The 20,620-nt window shown below is 36.9% G+C and overlaps 1 protein-coding gene across 1 annotated transcript; it reads left to right on the top strand.

Annotated features, from left to right (window-relative positions):
- The first annotated feature begins 14,443 nt into the window (after window positions 1–14,443).
- LOC133093616 (ferritin light chain-like) lies at window positions 14,444–14,917 on the top strand. Its single transcript, XM_061193538.1, has one exon. It carries the CDS (start codon window positions 14,444–14,446, stop codon window positions 14,915–14,917), a length of 474 nt encoding a protein of 157 aa, XP_061049521.1.
- The last annotated feature ends 5,703 nt before the right edge of the window (window positions 14,918–20,620 follow it).

The raw sequence follows: 20,620 nt of genomic DNA on the forward strand, positions 1-20,620 counted from the left end.
AATCTGGAGAAGCATTTAGCACTACTATTCCTTAAATGTCAGTATGTGCCCAAGTCCCCTCTCTGGAAATACTAGAGGTGAAAATTTCATCAATGACTGTTCATGTCTGCCTCAGTGCCAAGAATATATAAGCTCTCATTCATGTGGACAACATCTCTTGAAGAGAAGGAAACTAACTTCGAATGGTTTAGTAATCACCTCAAAAGCACATCCGTCAAAGTGAATCAGGCTGAAGGTTTAGAGAAATATCTCTTGTTGTTGTTGCTTTGTTCAAACGAGCAGAACCCTTTCCCCCCAGAAATCTGAAAAGCTGGCTCCCTCACATCCTTCAAGCCTCTCCTAAAAGTCACCTTCCCAATGACACCTTACCCCACCACCCTATTTAAAGCTGTAACCCTTCCCCAACCACCATCCACTTTCTTTCCCTGCTTGCTTTTCTCAAAAACACTTATTACCAGCTGACAAACTACATATTTCACTGTTTTATAGCATCTCTGATTCCCTCAACCAAAATGCAAACTCCATGAGGGCAGGATTTTTTCCTGCTGTATCCCCCATGCCTAGAGTAGTTGCTTTGGCAGATATAGGCACTCAGTAAGTATTTGAGTGAATGTGTTAGTGAATAAATAATCTAGGCTTGGAATCTTAATAAAAGTGAAGCCATAAATTCAGAGATGTCAAGCAATAATAGCTTTTCCTGTAATTTTCATAGGCCAGAATTTATCTTTAGTAAAACCACAGATTGCTTTTTTTTAATGTATATGCCTGCAGTTCACACAGTTAGGGAGCTGTATACAAAACAGAATGTTTCAGGAGTGAAAACATGGCTTGTGAAATTTATCCTTTCTTTTTTTATTATTATCTCTCAAGCAGTTGCTGGTGGTGACAACTTGAGTATTCAAATACGTGGTGCTTTCTATGCTGGAGCTTAGGAAGAGTAGCTTTTTTGTGGAAATGTAGGAAAAACACTGTAGGATGGAGAGAAAAGTCACTCTAAAATTCTGTGCCTGAGTTTCTCAGGTTGTAAAACCCTTTCTCTGGAAAGGGGATGCTGTGAGAGTAAAAGTAAAGAGTAAAAGAAAATCAATTTGAAAAATATAAATACTAGATATTATTGCTGTGAAGTTTTACACTTATTATTAATAAAGTTATGTACTTTGGCAACATGTTAACATTTAACACTTAATTTAGGAAAATGTTGGACCATAGTGAAAACTATCCAATGTTTGAAAACATTTGGATAAATATGCTTCCAGTGACTTTGTCTTGAAGAGAAGATTGAGAAAGGCAATTCTGACTTTCCTATGGTTGGATTTTCTGAAAACAACTTATCCAATCTACAAATATAAAAAGAATTTAACATGTCTTAAGTTCGATCAAAATGAATGGCAAGTAAAGTTAGCTATCAATTTAAGATTTAGTCCACTATTTTAAATAATCAAATTATACAGTTCAGGTTTTTCTGTGAAAGTTCTAAAATAATAGGGACCTACCTATCTATACGTCCATCCCTGAATAAAAATGAACCTAGAATTATAAACTGTAGTATATCTATATCAAGAAATATGAGAACTGACAATTCTAATAAATACATTCACTGTTGCCATGCCATGGTGAAAACTTTAGCCGACTCTGGTACACAAATATTTGGGGTTTCCTGTCTTTGGTAGAATGGCTGGCTCTGAGAAACCTCAAAATGTGTTGGGGCCTTAAGATCCCCACCCCCTTCCAGATTGGTTCTGCTACAGAAAAAACTACTGCATGTGGTCTTGGCCACCCTGTATTCCCTGGGACTCAGTTTCCGTTTATGTAAAAGGAAACAGATGAATTATATTATCACAGAAGCATCAGAGAATGTTAGAACTAAAGGAGATTTGGGGACCATTTAGCCTAACATGTCTGCGTTATAGAAGAAACAAATTCTGAAGTGCCTGTATCTGTTGGATGTGCTAATTCTATTACTAATCTTTCCAGTCAGATTTTTATAGTAACTTCTCACTCCCTCCTCCAAAATGAAATGAAACTAAGCTTTCTATTTAAAAAACATCACAAAAGATATTATCTAAAATAAGAAAGATTATCGGGAGTAAATTTATGACCTATGACTAGCAATGTTATTTATTTTCTTTTGAATTTTATTTAATTTATTTTTTTATACAGCAGGTTCTTATTAGTGATCCATTTATACATATTAGTGTATACATGTCAATCCCAATCTCCCAAATCATCACACCACCACCCACACCCACCACCACTTTCCCCCCTTGGTGTCCATACATTTGTTCTCTACATCTGTGTCTCAATTTCTGCCCTGCAAACTGGTTCATCTGTACCATTCTTCTAGGTTCCACATATATCCGTTAATATGCGGTATATGTTCTTCTCTTTCTGACTTACTTCACTCTGTATGACAGTCTATAGATACATCCATGTCTCTACAAATGACCCAATTTCGTCCCTTTTTACGGCTGAGTAATATTCCATTGTATATATGTACCACATCTTCTTTATCCATTCGTCTGTCGATGGGCATTTAGGTTGCTTCCATGACCTGGCTATTGTAAATAGTGCTGCAATGAACACTGGGGTGCATGTGTCTTTTTGAATTATGTTTTTTTCTGGATATATGCCCAGTAGTGGGATTGCTGGGTCATATGGTAATTCTATTTTTAGTTTAAAGGAACCTCCATACTGTTATCCATAGTGGCTGTATCAAGTTACATTCCCACCAACAGTGCAAGAGGGTTCCCTTTCTCCACACCGTCTCAGGCATTTATTGTTTGTAGATTTTTTGATGATGGCCATTCTAACTGGTGTGAGGTGATACCTTATTGTAGTTTTGATTTGCATTTCTCTAATAATTAGTGATGTTGAGCAGCTTTTCATGTGCTTCTTGGCCATCTGTATGTCCTCTTTGGAGAAATATCTATTTAAATCTTCTGCCCAATTATTGACTGGGTTGTTTTTTTTTTATTATTGAGCTGCATGACCTGTTTATATATTTTGGAAATTAATCCTTTGTCCATTGATTGGTTTGCAAATATTTTCTGCCATTCTGAGGGTTCTCTTTTCGTCTTGTTTGTAGCTTCGTTTGCTTTGCAAAAGCTTTTAAGTTTCATTAGGTCCCATTTGTTTATTTTTGTTTTTATTTCCATTACTCTAGGAGGTGGATCAAAAAAGATCTTGCTGTGATTTATGTCAAAGAGTGTTCTTCCTATGTTTTCCTCTAAGAGTTTTATAGTGTCCAGTCTTACATTTAGGTCTCTAACCCATTTTGAGTTTATTTTTGTGTATGCTGTTAGGGAGTGTTCTAATTTCATTCTTTTACATGTAGCTGTCCAGTTTTCCCAGCACCACTTATTAAAGAGGCTGTCTTTTCTCCATTGTATATCCCTGCCTCTTTTGTCATAGATTAGTTGACCATAGGTGTGTGGATTTATCTCTGGGCTTTCTATCCTGCTCCATTGATCTATATTTCTGTTTTTGTGCCAGAACCATATTGTCTTGATTACTGTAGCTTTGTAGTATAGTCTGAAGTAAGGGAGTCTGATTCCTCTGGCTCCGTTTTTTTCCCTCAAGACTGCTTTGGCTATTCCGGGTCTTTTGTGTCTCCACACAAATTTTAAGATTTTTAGTTCTAGTTCTGTAAAAAATGCCATTGGTAATTTGATAGGGATTGTACTGAATCTGTAGATTGCTTTGGGTAGTATAGTCATTTTCACAATGTTGATTCTTCCAATCCAAGAACATTGTATATCTCTCCATCTGTTTGTATCATCTTTAATTTCTTTCATCAGTGTCTTATAGTTTTTTTTTTTGAATTTTTTATTTATTTTATTTAATTAATTAATTTATTTATTTATTCATTTATGGTTGCGTTGGTTCTTCGTTTCTGTGCGAGGGCTTTCTCTAGTTGCGGCAAGCGGGGCCCACTCTTCATCGCGGTGCACGGGCCTCTCACTATCGTGGCCTCTCTTGTTGAGGAGCACAGGCTCCAGACACGCAGGCTCAGCAATTGTGGCTCACGGGCCCAGTCGCTCCGCGGCATGTGGGATCCTCCCAGACCAGGGCTCGAACCCACGTCCCCTGCATTGGCAGGCAGATTCCCAACCACTGCGCCACCAGGGAAGCCCCTATAGTTTTCTGCGTACAGGTCTTTTGTCTCCCTAGGTAAGTTTATTCCTAGGTATTTTATTCTTTTTGTTGCAATGGTAAATGGGAGTGTTTCCTTAATTTCTCTTTCAGATTTTTCATCATTAGTGTATAGGAATGCAAGAGATTTCTGTGCATTAATTTTGTATCCTGCAACTTTACTAAATTCATTGATTAGGTCTAGTAGTTTTCTGGTGACATCTTTAGGATTCTCTACGTATAGTATCATGTCATCTGCAAACAGTGACAGTTTTACTTCTTTTCCAATTTGGATTCCTTTTATTTCTTTTTCTTCTCTGATTGCCATGGCTAGGACTTCCAAAACTATGTTGAATAATAGTGGTGACAGTGGACATCCTTGTGTTGTTCCTGATCTTAGAGGAAATGCTTTCAGTTTTCCACCATTGAGAATGATGCTTGCTCTGGGTTTGTCTTATGTGGCCTTCATTATGTTGAGGTAGGTTCCCTCTAGTCCCACTTTCTGGAGAGCTTTTATCATAAATGGGTGTTGAGTTTTGTCAACAGCTTTTTCTGCATCTACTGAGATGATCATGTGGTTTTTATTTTTCAATTTGTTAATATGGTGTATCACATTGATTGATTTGCGTATATTGATGAATCCTTGCATCTCTGGGATAAATCCCACTTGATCATGGTGTATGATCCTTTTAATGTGTTGTTGGATTCTGTTTCCTGGTATTTTGTTGAGGATTTTTGCATCCGTATTCATCAGTGATTTTGGTCTGTAATTTTCTTTTTTTGTAGTATCTTTGTCTGGTTTTGGTAGCAGGGTGATGGTGGCCTCATAGAATGAGTTTGGGAATGTTCCTTCCTCTGCAATATTTTGGAAGAGTTTGAGAAGGATGGATGTTAGTTCTTCTCTAAATGTTTGCTAGAATTCACCTGTGAAGCCATCTGGTCCTGGACTTTTGTTTGTTGGAAGAATTTTAATCACAGTTTCAATTTCATTACTTGTGATTGGTCTGTTCATATTTTCTATTTCTTCCTGGTTCAGTCTTAGAAGGTTATACCTTACTAAGAATTTGTCATTTCTTTCAGGGTATCCATTTTATTGGTATAGAGTTGCTTGCAGTAGTCTATTGTGATGCTTTGTATTTCTGCGGTGTCTGTTGTAACTTCTCCTTTTTTATTTCTAATTTTATTGATTTGAGTCCTCTCCCTCTTTTTCTTGATGAGTCTGGCTAATGGTTTATCCATTTTGTTTATCTTCTCAAAGAACCAGCTTTTAGTTTTATTGATCTTTGCTACTGTTTTCTTTGTTTCTATTTCATTTATTTCTGCTCTGATCTTTATGATTTCCTTCTTTCTACTAACTTTGAGTTTTGTTTGTTCTTCTTTTTCTAGTTCCTTTAGGTGTAAGGTTAGATTGTTTATTTGAGATTTTTCTTGTTTCTTGAGGTAGGCTTGTATTGCTATAAACTTCCCTCTTAGAACTGCTTTTGCTGCATCCCATAGGTTTTGGATAGTCGTGTTTTCATTGTAATTTGTCTCTAGGTATTTTTTGATTTCCTCTTTGATTTCTTCAGTGATCTCTTGGTTATTTAATAACGTATTGTTTAGCCTCCATGTGTTTGTGTTTTTTATGTTTTTTTCCCTGTAATTGATTTCTAATATCATAGCATTGTGGTCAGAAAAGATGCTTGATATGACTTCAATTTTCTTAAAAGTTACTGATGCTGATTTGTGACCCAAGATGTGATCTATCCTGGAGAATGTTCCATGTGCACTTGAGAAGAAAGTGTAATCTGCTGTTTTTGGATCCAATGTCCTATAAATATCAATTAAATCTATCTGGTTTATTGTGTCATTAAAGCTTGTGTTTCCTTATTAATTTTCTGTTTGGATGATCTGTCCATTGGTGTAAGTGAGGTGTTAAAGTCCCCCACTATTATTGTGTTACTGTCGATTTCCTCTTTTAGAGCTGTTAGCAGTTGCCTTATGTATTGAGGTGCTCCTATGTTGGGTGCATATATATTTATAAATGTTATATCTTCTTCTCGGATTGATCCCTTGATCATTATGTAGTGTCCTTCCTTGTCTCTTGTAACAGTCTTTATTTTAAAGTCTATGTTATCTAATATGAGTATTGCTACTCCAGCTTTCTTTTGATTTCCATTTGCATGGTATATCTTTTTCCATCCCCTCACTTTCAGTCTGTATGTGTCCCTAGGTCTGAAGTGGGTCTCTTGTAGACAGCATATATATGGGTCTTGTTTTTGTATCCATTCAGGCAGTCTGTGTCTTTTGGTTGGAGCATTTAATCCATTCACAGTTAAGGTAAGTATCGATATGTATGTGCCTATTATCAATTTCTTAATTGTTTTGGGTTTGTTTTTGTAGGCCCTTTTCTTCTCTTGTGTTTCCCACTTAAAGAAGTTCCTTTAGCATTTGTTGTAGAGCTGGTTTGGTGGTGCTGAATTCTCTTAACTTTTGCTTGTATGTAAAGCTTTTGATTTCTCTGTCGAATCTGAATGAGATCCTTGCAGGGTAGAGTAGTCTTGGTTGTAGGTTCTTCCCTTTCATCACTTTAAGTATATCATGCCACTCCCTCTGGCTTGTAGAGTTTCTGCTGAGAAATCAGCTGTTAACCTTATGGGAGTTCCCTTGTATATTATTTATCATTTTTCCCTTGTTGCTTTCAATAATTTTTCTTTGTCTTTAATTTTTGTCAGTTTGATTACTATGTGTCTAGGCATGTTTCTCCTTGGGTTTATATTGCCTGGGACTCTCTGTGCTTTCTGGACTTGGGTGGCTATTTCCTTTCCCATGTTAGGGAAGTTTTCGACCATAATCTCTTCAAATATTTTCTCGGGTCCTTTCTCTCTCTCTTCTCCTTCTGCGACCCCTATAATGTGAATGTTGTTGCGTTTAATGTTGTCCCAGAGGTCTCTTAGGCTGTCTTCATTTCTTTTCATTTTTTTTTTCTTTATTCTGTTCCGCAGCAGTGAATTCCACCATTCTGTCCTCCAGGTCACTTATCCGTTCTTCTGCCTGAGTTATTCTGCTATTGATTCCTTCTAGTGTATTTTTCATTTCAGTTATTGTATTGTTCATCTCTGTTTGTTTGTTGTTTAATTCTTCTAAGTGTTTGTTCTTTAATTCTTCTAGGTCTTTGTTAAACATTTCTGGCATCTTCTGGATCTTTGCCTCCATTCTTTTTCTGAGGTCCTGGATTATCTTCACTATCATTATTCTGAATTCTTTTTCTGGAAGGTGGCCTATCTCCCCTTCATTTAGTTGTTTTTCTGTGGTTTTATCTTGTTCCTTCATCTGGTACATAGCCCTCTGCCTTTTCATCTTGTCTATCTTTCTGGGAATGTGGTTTCTGTTCCACGGGCTGCAGGATGTAGTTCTTCTTGCTTCTGCTGTCTGCCTTCTGGTGGATGAGGCTATCTAAGAGGCTTGTACAATTTTCCTGATGGGAGGGACTGGTGGTGGGTAGAGCTGGGTGTTGCTCTGGTGGGCAGAGCTCAGTAAAACTTTAATCTGCTTGACTGCTGATGGGTGGGGCTGGGTTCCCTCCCTGTTGGTTGTTTGGCCTGAGGTGACCCAGCACTGGAGCCTACCCTTTGGTGGGGCTAATGGCGGACTCTGGGAGGGCTCACACCAATGAGTACTTCCCAGAACCTCTGTTGCCAATGTCCTTGTCTTTATGGTGAGCCACAGCCACCTCCTGCCTCTGCAGGAGACCTTCCAACACTAGCAGGTAGGTCTGGTTCAGTCTCCCCCGGGGTCACTGCTCCTTCCCCTGGGTCCCGATGCTCACACTACTTTGTGTGTGCCCTCCAAGAGTGGAGTCTCTGTTTCCCCCAGTCCTGTCGAAGTCCTGCAATCAAATCCTGCTCTACTTCAAAGTCTGATTCTCTAGGAATTCCTCCTCCCGTTGCCGGACCCCCAGGTTGGGAAGCCTGACGTGGGGCTCAGAACCTTCCCTCCAGTGGGTGGACTTCTGTGGTATAAGTGTTCTCCAGTTTGTAAGTCACCCACCCAGCAGTTATGGGATTTGATTTTATTGTGATTGTGCCCCTCCTACTATCTCATTGTGGCTTCTCCTTTGTCTTTGGATGTGGGGTGTCTTTTCTGGTGAGTTCCAGTGTCTTCCTGTTGATGATTGTCCAGCAGTTAGTTGTGATTCTGGTGCAGTTAGTTGTGATTCCGCTGCTCTCGCTAGAGGGCGTGAGCGCACGTCCTTCTGCTCTGCCATCTTGAACCAATCTCCAGCAATGTTATTCTTAATCATTCCCTCAATTTGAAATATTTTTCACTTGCCTAAGAATGAGAAATGGGTACATTTTAAAATGTAACTATATATCATATATACTCCAATTAATACTTCTTGGGGAGCAAGAGTTGATGACAAAATTTACTGAACCTCTACTATTTGGGAAGCATTTTACATTCATTATTTTATTCAGTCCTTTAATCAATGGTAACTGTCATCATTTCCATTTTGTAAATTCAGTATCATGGCAGTTAAATAATTTGTCCTAAAATAGATTACCAAGCAAGTGAATTGCAAAGCTGGGATTCAATATCTAGTCTTACTGGCCTCAAAGCTTAGGGACTTTTCACTATTCTACATGGTCTGACTAAAGAGAAAATTTTGTTTTATAATTTTTAGGTAGACTAGAGTAATCCACTTTTGGATAAAAGCCACTTAATAACTCAGTGACTTGACAATGCACAGAGAGAGCAGAATGTCTGGGTCAACATGGAGCAGTTCCTCATTTGGATCTCTCTTTCCCACCAAAATAGAAATAAGGGATAGAATATTTAAGTGTTAAAAGGTATAGGACCACACTCAAAAATAGAAAGGGAAAATCTTCATGTTACAGAAGCAGAGGGAGCCCAGAGCAATAGCAGAGATTACAGTATTATAACCCAGATGGAGTCATAACCATATATATGTACTAGAGATGGTGCTTTAGGGACTGTAGGTATGGAAGTCAAATCGGCCACACACATAGCAGGAAACAGGAAACGGCTCCCCATGTGAGCCCAGGAAGTAGGACCATACTGCCTGCCTATTTAAAAGAGCTGAAATAGCTCTACCCACTTACACAGTTACAATTAGAGACATTCCATTTGAGTACAGAAAGACTGCATGATATCTGCACCCATACTGATGCATAACTGCCATAGTTGCTGAAACAACATTTGATAAAATTTAATATCTATGCTGGGTTAAAACCATTCATAAAATAACAACAGATGGATATTTTCTAGTTATTTTAAAATACAAAATCCATCAGCAAGCTTAATAGGAAACAACTAGAAGATGAAAACTGGCGTGTAGCTAACACACTTAGACAAAGAAGAAAGAGAGAAAGAAAGGAAAGAAATATATGTTGTAAAACTTGGAGGAAAAAGGCAAAATTAACGTCACTTGCACATGATAGCATTGTAGTACTTGAAAAACCACGAGATTCAAAATCAAAACTATTACAAGCTATATGAAGTTTTAGGTACAAATATAAACAGCCTTCAATAAAAAAATACAACCATTAAAAAACATAATATATACAATATGTTTAGACAAAGATAATATAGCTACATAATAATTAGCAAAAAAATGAAAATATTCTAAGAAGAAAATTTTAGAATGCTCCTGAAAGACAGAAAAACACTTGATCAAAAGAAAAACTTACCTCTCCTTACACAAGGTTTATAGCATAAGGTTACTAATTTTCCCAAAATTAGTCTGCAGGTCTAAATCATCCCAACAAAATAAGAACTTATTTTCTTTGGAAATAAACAAGCTGATTCAAAAGTTCATATGAAGAAATAAACAAGCAGTAATAGTCACTAAATCATAATATTTATGTTATGGAATTAACTGTGTCCTCCCTAATTCATGTTCATAAGGTTGAAGCCCTAACCTGCAATACCTTAGAATGTGACTATATTTGGAGATAGAGCCTTTAAAGTGGTAATTAAGTTAAAATGAGTCTTCTAGGGTGGGCCCTAATCCAATCTGACTGGTGTCCTTATAAAAACAAATTAGGATACACAGAGAGACACCAGGGATATTCATATATAGATGAAAGGACATATAAGGCCAATGCAAGAAGGTGACCATCTACAAGGCAAGGAAAGGGGCCTCAGGAGAAAGCAAACCTGTCCACACCTTGATCTTTGACTTCTGGCCTCCAGAATTGTTAGAAAATGAATTTGTTGTTTAAGCCAGCCACTCTGTGATCTTTTGTTATGTCAGTCCTAGCAGACTAACACAATTTAACCCACAAGCCCCTCTGAGTTCAGTAACACTCCTTACACAAATATTCATTGAAAATCTAGTAAGAGGCATATACTGAGATTGTTTCAGTAAGGAAAGCTTATCCCTGCAAGATTTTTAGGACCCGACAAACAGTTCTTTAAGCAATTTAATAATCTTCCATAAGGAGAAGTCTGGAGCTAGAAAGCCCAGAATTGTTTCCTCAACTCAAAGTCATCAAAAACCCAGCCTATTCATAACCTCTTGCTCAGCCATCTTCAGCTTTTGGGCTTTTTGGTGTTTATGCTATTGTAACCTCGATGAAACAACTCAGCTACCAGAGCTTCAGGCATGACTGTATCACATCAGCATCACAGACTACAAGAAAGAAGGAGAGCAAACCTCACAAGGCTATCTTTTTGATACATAAAGAAAAGCTTTCCCCCAACCCCCTAGCTGATTTTCTTTCATGCTTGGTAATATTAATGTGATATACAAATGCATCCATTCTTTCCACGCAAAATTACTGCACATAAGTATCAGGCAAATACTCTTTCTTATGAGTTATTAATAATCTGGCCCTGAATATTGGGCACAATCATTGACTATAGAGCTGAGGAGAGCTTCTTGCTTGAATTACTATAGGAATCACCCATGTGTCTTCTACCCACTGAAAACCCTGTTAAAATAACAGTAATTTGCTAAACTTGTTAGAGTAAATAATCCAACTCACAGTATTTTTCCTCCAGGTCTTCTCAGTTACCATATATAAATAAATCAGAGTATTTACTGCATATTCTCTAGATACAGATTTAGGTGACAAGAGGGATATAAAAAGATTTTCCATGCACAAGATCCTTTCAGATTTATTAGGGAAATAAGACCTATGTTCAAAGAAAATGTGAGCAAGAATGAAATATTTCTATATAAGTAATACTTATATTTTAAATTGTCATTCTGTTTAGTTGGCAGTTTCCCAAACTTACACACCTGTTCCTTTAACCTACAATTCTCTTCCTTTCTCTCCCTCTTCCTCCATATGCTTTGAAACTCAGATCAAGCATTAGCTCCGGTATAAAACTTTGTCCAACCATCCACACCCTCTTTGTGTACCCTCTGCAAAATGTTTCAACAGCACAAGCTATCAATTCTTGCATGTATTTGTTTGCATGCTTGTCTCATCCAAGATTACACTCATTCAACTTTGTGTACCTGACAACTAGCACAACACTGGAAACAGAGGAGATCAACCAAATATGTGAATAAAACAATGGGAGTTTGACTATTTAAAAAGGAGACAAGAATACAATACTGTAAGGACCAAAAGAACTAAAGAAGCACAGGAGTCATTTGAGATCCCTTCATGGTGAAGGAATGAACTAGAACTAGAAGCATGCTTACCCTAAAAGAAAAATATCTGGTCTTTGAATTAATTTTAAGTTATTTGCAGTGAGAAATAAGATCATACTTTACTGTTCCTGGGCTAAAAACTTTGAAGACTAAATATATTTTCCTGCTTCTGTGCTAAACAAAACTGGGACTGGGCAAAAGCAACTTAGCAGCTTGCTATAGGAGATACTTGCTTTGGAAGATAAATCTATGAACCAACCAAAATAGCTTACTTATAAAGACTAATAGCTCACTTCAAGACCTTCTCCTTATCATGTCCACCAAACCAAAGCTACTTTGTTATAAATTCTGCCAATCCCAGTTTCCTCCCTTGCAATATCAGCCTTAAAAATCACCTAGGGCCCTATATACTTGCTCCTGGGAATTCTCCCTTCACAGACCTGGCTAAAAATCTATCATACTGGTGTTCTTTCTTACTGTAAGTCTAACAAACTCAGATCTGCATGATCAACATGTGTTTCTGATGGTTTTTTGGTGGAGCTAAAGGCCAATAGTAGCCTTAAAATGAATTTGACATATACCCAGCTTTGAAGAAAGTATATCTGATGTAGGAAAGCAACTTCTGTGTTATTTACCTTAGATTTTATTCTTCTCCCTAAATATGAGGAGGCATGAGTAATTTACAAAAACACAAAGTATTTTTGTTCATTTTTAAAGTGACAGCTAAAGTTATCAATTTTTTCCCTTGCTTCCTCTGTTAAGAATTATTTCCTCATATTTTCATACTCAATTTTATTGACTGGTATTACCTTAAAAATAACCATTTATTTCATTTATTTTTAACAGCTTTATTAGGGCCCGAGTATTTATTATAGGAAATGTACATTTCCTATAAAAGAATTCCCAAGACATAAAACCACTGCCTCCTTTTTAAAATGTTTTAACCTAATGAATGTCCATGAGAAAGAAAATATACTGTCACCATTCTATTACAGATGTTATTTATAGAAATTTTATATATTTCAGTTGCTTTACTATATCAAGTTACAACTGGTTGTCATCATCTCTGAAACCTGAAATCTATAATCTATGTTGGATGAATGAAACAAAAATGAAAAAAAAAAGTAAAATAAATGCTTGGTAAATAAATAAATGGATAAATGAATGGTTATAAATTGACATAATTCCAGGAAGCCACAGGTGCCTAAGTATTTAAATGAATATGTTGTCATTTTAAGAATTACTGACTGCCAATATTTCTTTATCTGTTATCCTTCAAAAGGCTCATATACATCCACCTTTGTGTGCTATTTTAATCACTATTTTTTATAGCCCATATGTTTTATTTTCCATTTTCCTTTATTGTTTCCTTTTAGCATTACTTACTTGTTTCCTTTTGTAGTTTATTTGATCCATAAGGATCTTTTAAAGAATTTTTAAAATTAATTCAACATTGCTAGGTTCTCATTAACTTCATTTCATATGCTTAGCATAACTTCGACCTCTTATTTACACCTTAGTGCGAATTTCTTCACTTTCTTGGAGTTTAAGTAAAAGATGGTATACAACATTGTAAATCAACTATACTCCAATAACAATTAATTTTAAAAAGGTAGAATAATTAAAACACAGCATGGAACAATAAGGGGAAAAGTACTGATTTTAGATACTAGTTGTAATAAGTGATAAAGAAATTTTTAAAAGGAAATTCTATATTTATATAGATGAGATAAATATAAAAATTCTAAAGGAAAAACACTAAATAAGAAGAAAGTAATGCATACATTAAAGACATATGAAAAAGTCCATTTAGGTGAATTAATTTTCATTGCTTTAAATCACAAGACAAAGTTTGGCATTCAGTCTTCTAAATAAAATGGTTTTTAGCTATGTCTTGATCAAATGTCACATTAGAGACTAGAACACCGTATGGCTCATAGTAGAGGCTCAATACATATGTTTCTTCAAATATATCTAACAAACTTACCAAAAATTGCGGTGTTAAAATTTTCTGTCCTCAGCAAATGTTAACAGATTGCAGAAGGCCACAGGCTTCTGGATTAATGTATCATTAAGGGAACAGCTGCCACTATTTTTAGTGAGGTTCCTTTTCCAATGACGTAAGCAAAATTATTAGGTTATAGGTTTTCTAATACCCAATATCAGCCTGATCATTTTCACTGATAAGAGCAAGTTTTTACAAGTCCCCTTTCTCTGAAACCATCAAAGATTACAATGACTACCCCTAACTGTTAAGGCCATTTGGAAAGCTGATATGTCTCAAAACCTCAGAAGGAATACTCCCATAGGTAATGGACTTTATTCAAAGAAGTCTGATTTCAATTCAATCCAAAAATCATTTCTTAGTTCCCATTGTGTGCAAAGCTTTGGACCAGGCACTGAGGGGCTATGGAGACCAGAAGACACAGAGGATGATCTTAAGGAACTTGCCCTCAAGGAGCTGGCCTTCAAGTAAAAGAATAATAAACACAAATAGGCAGTGCCCTCAGCAGTCCCACAGATCTCTCTCTTGCTTCAATGATGTTTGGATGGAACAGACCCCAGGGACATCCCTTGCTCCAGCCTCTGACCACTCTCCAAACTTTTTTCCAGTCACAGCCTTTGGAATCAGCCACTCAGCTATCCTTCATCACCAGGACTAGCGAACACCATTTTTTGAGCTTAACTTCTTATTACTGATCAACCATGAGCTCCCAGATTTGTCAGAATTATTCCACCGAGGTGGAGGTCGCCATCAACTGCCTGGTCAACATGCACCTGCAGGCCTCCTACACCTACCTCTCTTTGGGCTTCTATTTCGACTGCGACTATATGGCTCTGAAGGGCATGGGCCACTTTTTCCGTGAATTGGCTGAGGAGAAGCGCGAGGGTGCCGAGAGTCTCTTGAAAATGCAAAAGCAGCACGGTGGTCATGCCCTCTTCCAGGATGTGCAGAAGCCATCTCAAAATGAGTGGGGTAAAACCCAGGACACTATGGGAGCTGCCATTCTCATGGAGAAGAACCTGAACCAGGCCCTTTTGGATCTGCATGCCCTGGGTTCTTCCTGTGCAGGCCCCCACCTCTGTGACTTCCTAGAGAGCCACTTCCCAGATGAGGAGGTGAAACTCATCAAGATGGGTGACCACCTGACCAACCTCTGGAGGCTGGCTGATCTCTAGGTTTGCCTGAACAAGAATCCCTTCGAAAGGCTCACCCTCAAGCACGACTAGGAGCCTCCGGAGCCCAGTGGCCTTTGAGGAGCCCTCTCTGGTGTCAGGGCTTCTGCCTGAAGCCCATCTCTGCAGCCACTAGGCAGCTTTTTAACCACTCTGGAGCACTCTCCCCCAAGCCTTGGACCAAATGGAAACAGTAAAGCTTTTTGAAGCAAAAAAAAAAAAAAAGAAAGAAAGAAAAGAAACACAAATAACTGTAATTCAAAGTAAAGTGACATATTTGTACAAATGAAGATAAAAGAAATATGATTGGGAGACACAGGGAGGGAGGTTATGATCTTCAAAAGTGAAACTAGAAAAGCTTTCAGGATTTTCTAGTTACTGATTAAGTATTATGTCAAATACAACTGTGAGAAAGAGAGAGAAGATATTTTAGGCAAAACAGAGACAAAGATGTCTGCATATGCATGGCTTGGACAGAGACGGTGAAGATTATGGAATATGGAAGGATATACTGCAAAGAAAAACTGGAAACGTGTCAGGGACAAGATTGTGAAGACCTTGAATATCATGCTAAGGAATTTGTATTTATACCCTCTGCCCCACATACATGCTCCAACAGTAGCCAAGATCTTCGCTATACTAGAATTGCTTCAGGAAGATCATACTCTCTAAGACTCATTTACCCCTTGATGCATTTTCAGAATATTGATTCTTGGTTGCTTATTCATACTTTCAGGTTAAAAACAAACAAACCAATAAAAAGACTTGTATTGAGCTAAACTTTAATATAATGAATTTTTTTATTTTGTTACTTATAGCTAACCCTTTCTCCCACTTTTTGAGCCACTGGCAATACAAAAAATGTCTAGTTGACAATTTCCCCATCACAGCTCTGTGCAGGAAATCTACATGTTTCTCATGAAAGTCATGTGGCAAGAGCACCTCACATTTATGTAGTGCTTTACTGTTTGCCACCCATTTTCAAATACATTGTGACTCTGTCACATAGTGTAACACTTTATTGTGCCCTGTAATTTGACAAACATTATGCCAAGCTCTTTATATTCAACCCTATTTAGAAATGAGAATATTAAGGGTTATAGACATTAAGAGACTTCACAAGGTCGCAGAACTAATAACTAGAAATAAGATCAGGGCTGACTCTAGAATTTCTACCTTAACCATCATGCTATATTATTTCCTTTATAAACATACATACCCCAAAACTAGATATGACATTTTCATCAAGCCAACAACACATTTTTGTAAGTCAAAGACTTTCTAGACTTTGTTCTCCTAAATTCTTAATTCAGACTACTATTAAATTGATCTTACTGCTTCAATGCATGCAAAACTATCAAAAATGTATCATTTAATCTTCACTTACCTGGACTACGACAGCCAAGAGAACAATGCATTTGAAGTTGTATGCCACAGCTTATGCATTAAAGGATATTATTAAAGGATAAATGGAGAAGGCAGAAAGCAGAAGCAAGAACTACAATCCTGCAGCCTGTGGAATGAAAACCACATTCACAGAAAGATAGACAAGATGAAAAGGCAGAGGGCTATGTACCAGATGAAGGAAAAAGATAAAACTGCAGAAAAACAATGAAATGAAGTGGAGATAGGCAACCTTCCAGAAAAAGAATTCAGAATAATGATAGTGAAGATGATCCAGGACCTCAGAAAAAGGATGGAGGCAAACATTGAGAAGATGCAAGAAATGTTTAACAAAGACCTAGAAGAATTAAAGAACAATCAAACAGAGATGAACAATACAATAACTGAAATGAAAAATACACTAGAAGGAATCAATAGCAGAATAACTGAGGCAGAAGAACGAATAAGTTCCTGGAAGACAGAATGGTGGAATTCACTGCTGCGGAACAGAATAAAGAAAAAAGAATGAAAAGAAATGAAGACAGCCTAAGAGACAAGTGGGACAACATTAAATGCAACAACATTCACATTATAGGGGTCGCAGAAGGAGAAGAGAGAGAGAAAGGACCCGAGAAAATATTTGAAGAGATTATACTCGAAAACTTCCCTAACATGGAAAAGGAAATAGGAACCCAAGTCCAGAAAGCACAGAGAGTCCCAGGCAGGATAAACCCAAGGAGAAACACATCTAGACACATAGTAATCAAACTGACAAAAATTAAAGACAAAGAAAAATTATTGAAAGCAACAAGGGAAAAATGACAAATAACATACAAGGGAACTCCCATAAAGTTAACAGCTGATTTCTCAGCAGAAACTCTACAAGCCAGAAGGGAGTGGCACGATATATTTAAAGTGATGAAAGGGAATTACCTACAACCAAGATTACTCTACCTGGCAAGGATCTCATTCAGATTCAACGGAGAAATCAAAAGCTTTACAGACAAGCAAAAGCTAAGAGAATTCAGCACCACCAAACCAGCTCTACAACAAAAGCTAAAGGAACTTCTTTAAGTGAGAAACACAAGAGAAGAAAAGGACCTACAAAAACAAACCCATAACAATTAAGAAAATGGTAATAGGAACATACATATTGATAATTACCTTAAACGTGAATGGATTAAATGCTCCAACCAAAAGACACAGACTGGCTGGATGGATACAAAAACAAGACCCGTATATATGCTGTCTACAAGAGACAGCAGACCCACTTCAGACCTAGGGACACATACAGACTGAAAGTGAGGGCATGGAAAAAAGATATTCCATGCAAATGGAAATCAAAAGAAAGCTGGAATAGCAATACTCATATTAGATAACATAGACTTTAAAAAAAGACTGTTACAAGAGACAAGGAAGGACACTACATAATGATCAAGGGATCAATCTGAGAAGAAGATATAACATTTATAAATATATATGCACCCAACGTAGGAGCACCTCAATACATAAGGCAAATGCTAACAGCTATAAAAGAGGAAATCGACAGCAACACAGTAATAGCGGGGGACTTTAACATCTCACTTACACCAATGGACAGATCAACCAGATAGAAAATTAATAAGGAAACACAAGCTTTAAATGACACAATAGACCAGATAGACTTAAATGATATTTATAGGACATTCCATCCAAAAACAGCAGATTACACTTTCTTCTCAAATGCACATAGAACATTCTCCAGGAGAGATCACATCTTGGGTCACAAATCAAGCCTTGGTAAATTTAAGAAAACTGAAATCATATCAAGCATCTTTTCTGACCAAAATGCTATGAGATTAGAAATAAATTACAGGGAAAAAAATGTAAAAAACACAAATACATGGAGGCTAAACAATACATTACTAAATAACCGAGAGATCACTGAAGAAATCAAGAGGAAATCAAAAAATACCTAGAGACAAATTACAACAAAAACACGACTATCCAAAACCTATGGGATGCAGCAAAAGCGATCCTAAGAGGCAAGTTTATAGCAATACAAGCCTACCTCAAGAAAAAAGAAAAATGTCAAATAAACAATCTAACCTTACACCTAAAGGAACTACAGAAAGAAGAACAAACTAAATCCAAAGTTAGTAGAAGGAAGGAAATCATAAAGATCAGAGCAGAAATAAATGAAATAGAAACAAAGAAAACAGTAGCAAAGATCAATAAAACTAAAAGCTGGTTCTATGAGAAGATAAACAAAATGGATAAACCTTTAGCCAGACTCATCAAGATAAAGCAGGAGAGGACTCAAATCAATAAAATTAGAAATAAAAAAGGAGAAGTTACAACAGACACCGCAGAAATACAAAGCATCATAAGAGACTACTACAAGCAACTCTATGCCAATAAAATGGACAACCTGGAAGAAATGGACAAATTCTTAGAAAGGTATAACCTTCCAAGACTGAACCAGGAAGAAATAGGAAATATGAACAGACCAATCACAAGTACTGAAATTGAAACTGTGATTAAGAATCTTCTAACAAACAAAAGTCCAGGACCAGATGGCTTCACAGGTGAATTCTAGCAAACATTTAGAGAAGAGCTAACACCCATCCTTCTCAAACTCTTCCAAAAAATTGCAGAAGAAGGAACATTCCCAAACTCATTCTATGAGGCCACTATCACCCTGATACCAAAACCAGACAAAGATACTACAAAAAAAGAAAATTACAGACCAAAATCACTGATGAATATAGATGCAAAAATCCTCAACAAAATACTAGCAAACAGAATCCAACAACACATTAAAAGGATCATACACCACAATCAAGTGGGATTTATCCCAGGGATGCAAGGATTCATCAATACATGCAAATCAATCAATGTGATACACCATATTAACAAATTGAAGAATAAAAACCATATGATCATCTCAATAGATGCAGAAGAAGCTTTTGACAAAATTCAACACCCATTTATGACAATAACTCTCGAGAAAGTGGGCCTAGAGGGAACCTACCTCAACATAATGAAGGCCATATGTGACAAACCCAGAGCAAGCATCATTCTCAATGGTGGAAAACTGAAAGCATTTCCTCTAAGATCAGGAACAACACAAGGATGTCCACTGTCACCACTATTATTCAACATAGTTTTGGAAGTCCTAGCCATGGCAATCAGAGAAGAAAAAGAAATAAAAGGAATCCAAATCGGAAAAGAAGAAGTAAAACTGTCACTGTTTGCAGATGACATGATACTATACATAGGGAATCCTAAAGATGCCACCAGAAAACTACTAGAGCTAATCAATGAACCTGGTAAAGTTGCAGCATACAGAATTAATGCACAGAAATCTCTTGCATTCCTGTGCACTAACAACAAAAGATCAGAAGGAGAAATTAAGGAAACAATCCCATTCACCATTGCGACAAAAGGAATAAAATACCTAGGAATAAGCCTACCTAAGGCAGTAAAAAACCTGTACTCAGAAAAGTATAAGACACTGATGAAAGAAATCAAAAATGACACAAACAGATGGAGAGATATAGCATGTTCTTAAATTGGAAGAATCAATATGGTGAAAATTACTATACTATCCAAAGCAATCTACAGATTCAGTGCAATCCCTATCAAATTACCAATGGCATATTTTACAGAACTAGAACACAAAATCTTAAAATTTGTATGGAGACACAAAAGACCCCGAATAACCAAAGCAATCTTGAGGGAAAAAAACGGAGCCGGAGGAATCAGACTCCCTGACTTCAGACTATACTACAAAGCTACAGTAATCAAGACAATATGGTACTGGCACAAAAACAGAAATATAGATCAATGGAACAGGATACAAAGCCCAGAAATAAACCCATGCACCTGTGGTCAACTGATCTATGACAAAGGAGGCAAGGATATACAGTGGAGAAAAGACAGTCTCTTCAATAAGTGGTGCTGGGAAAACTGGACAGCTACATGTAAAAGAATGAAATTAGAACACTCCCTAACACCATACACAAAAATAAACTCAAGATGGGTTAAAGACTTAAATGTAAGGCCAGACACTATAAAACTCTTAGAGGAAAACATAGGCAAAACACTCTATGACATAAATCACAGCAAGATTTTTTTTGACCCATCTCCTAGAGTAATGGAAATAGAAACAAAAACAAACAAATGGGACCTAATGAAACTTAAAAGCTTTTGCACAGCAAAGGAAACTATAAACAAGATGAAAAGACAACCCTCACAATGGGAGAAAATGTTTGCAATCAAATCAATGGACAAAGGATTAATCCTCAAAATATATAAACAGCTCATGCAGCTCAATATTAA

The sequence above is a fragment of the Eubalaena glacialis genome, chromosome 6, assembly GCF_028564815.1.
Source record: "Eubalaena glacialis isolate mEubGla1 chromosome 6, mEubGla1.1.hap2.+ XY, whole genome shotgun sequence".
NCBI lineage: Eukaryota > Metazoa > Chordata > Mammalia > Artiodactyla > Balaenidae > Eubalaena > Eubalaena glacialis.

What these genes read in the sequence shown, in the direction of transcription:
- LOC133093616 (XM_061193538.1), top strand. Translation starts at nt 14,444, where the DNA reads ATGAGCTCCCAGATTTGTCAGAATTATTCCACCGAGGTGGAGGTCGCC.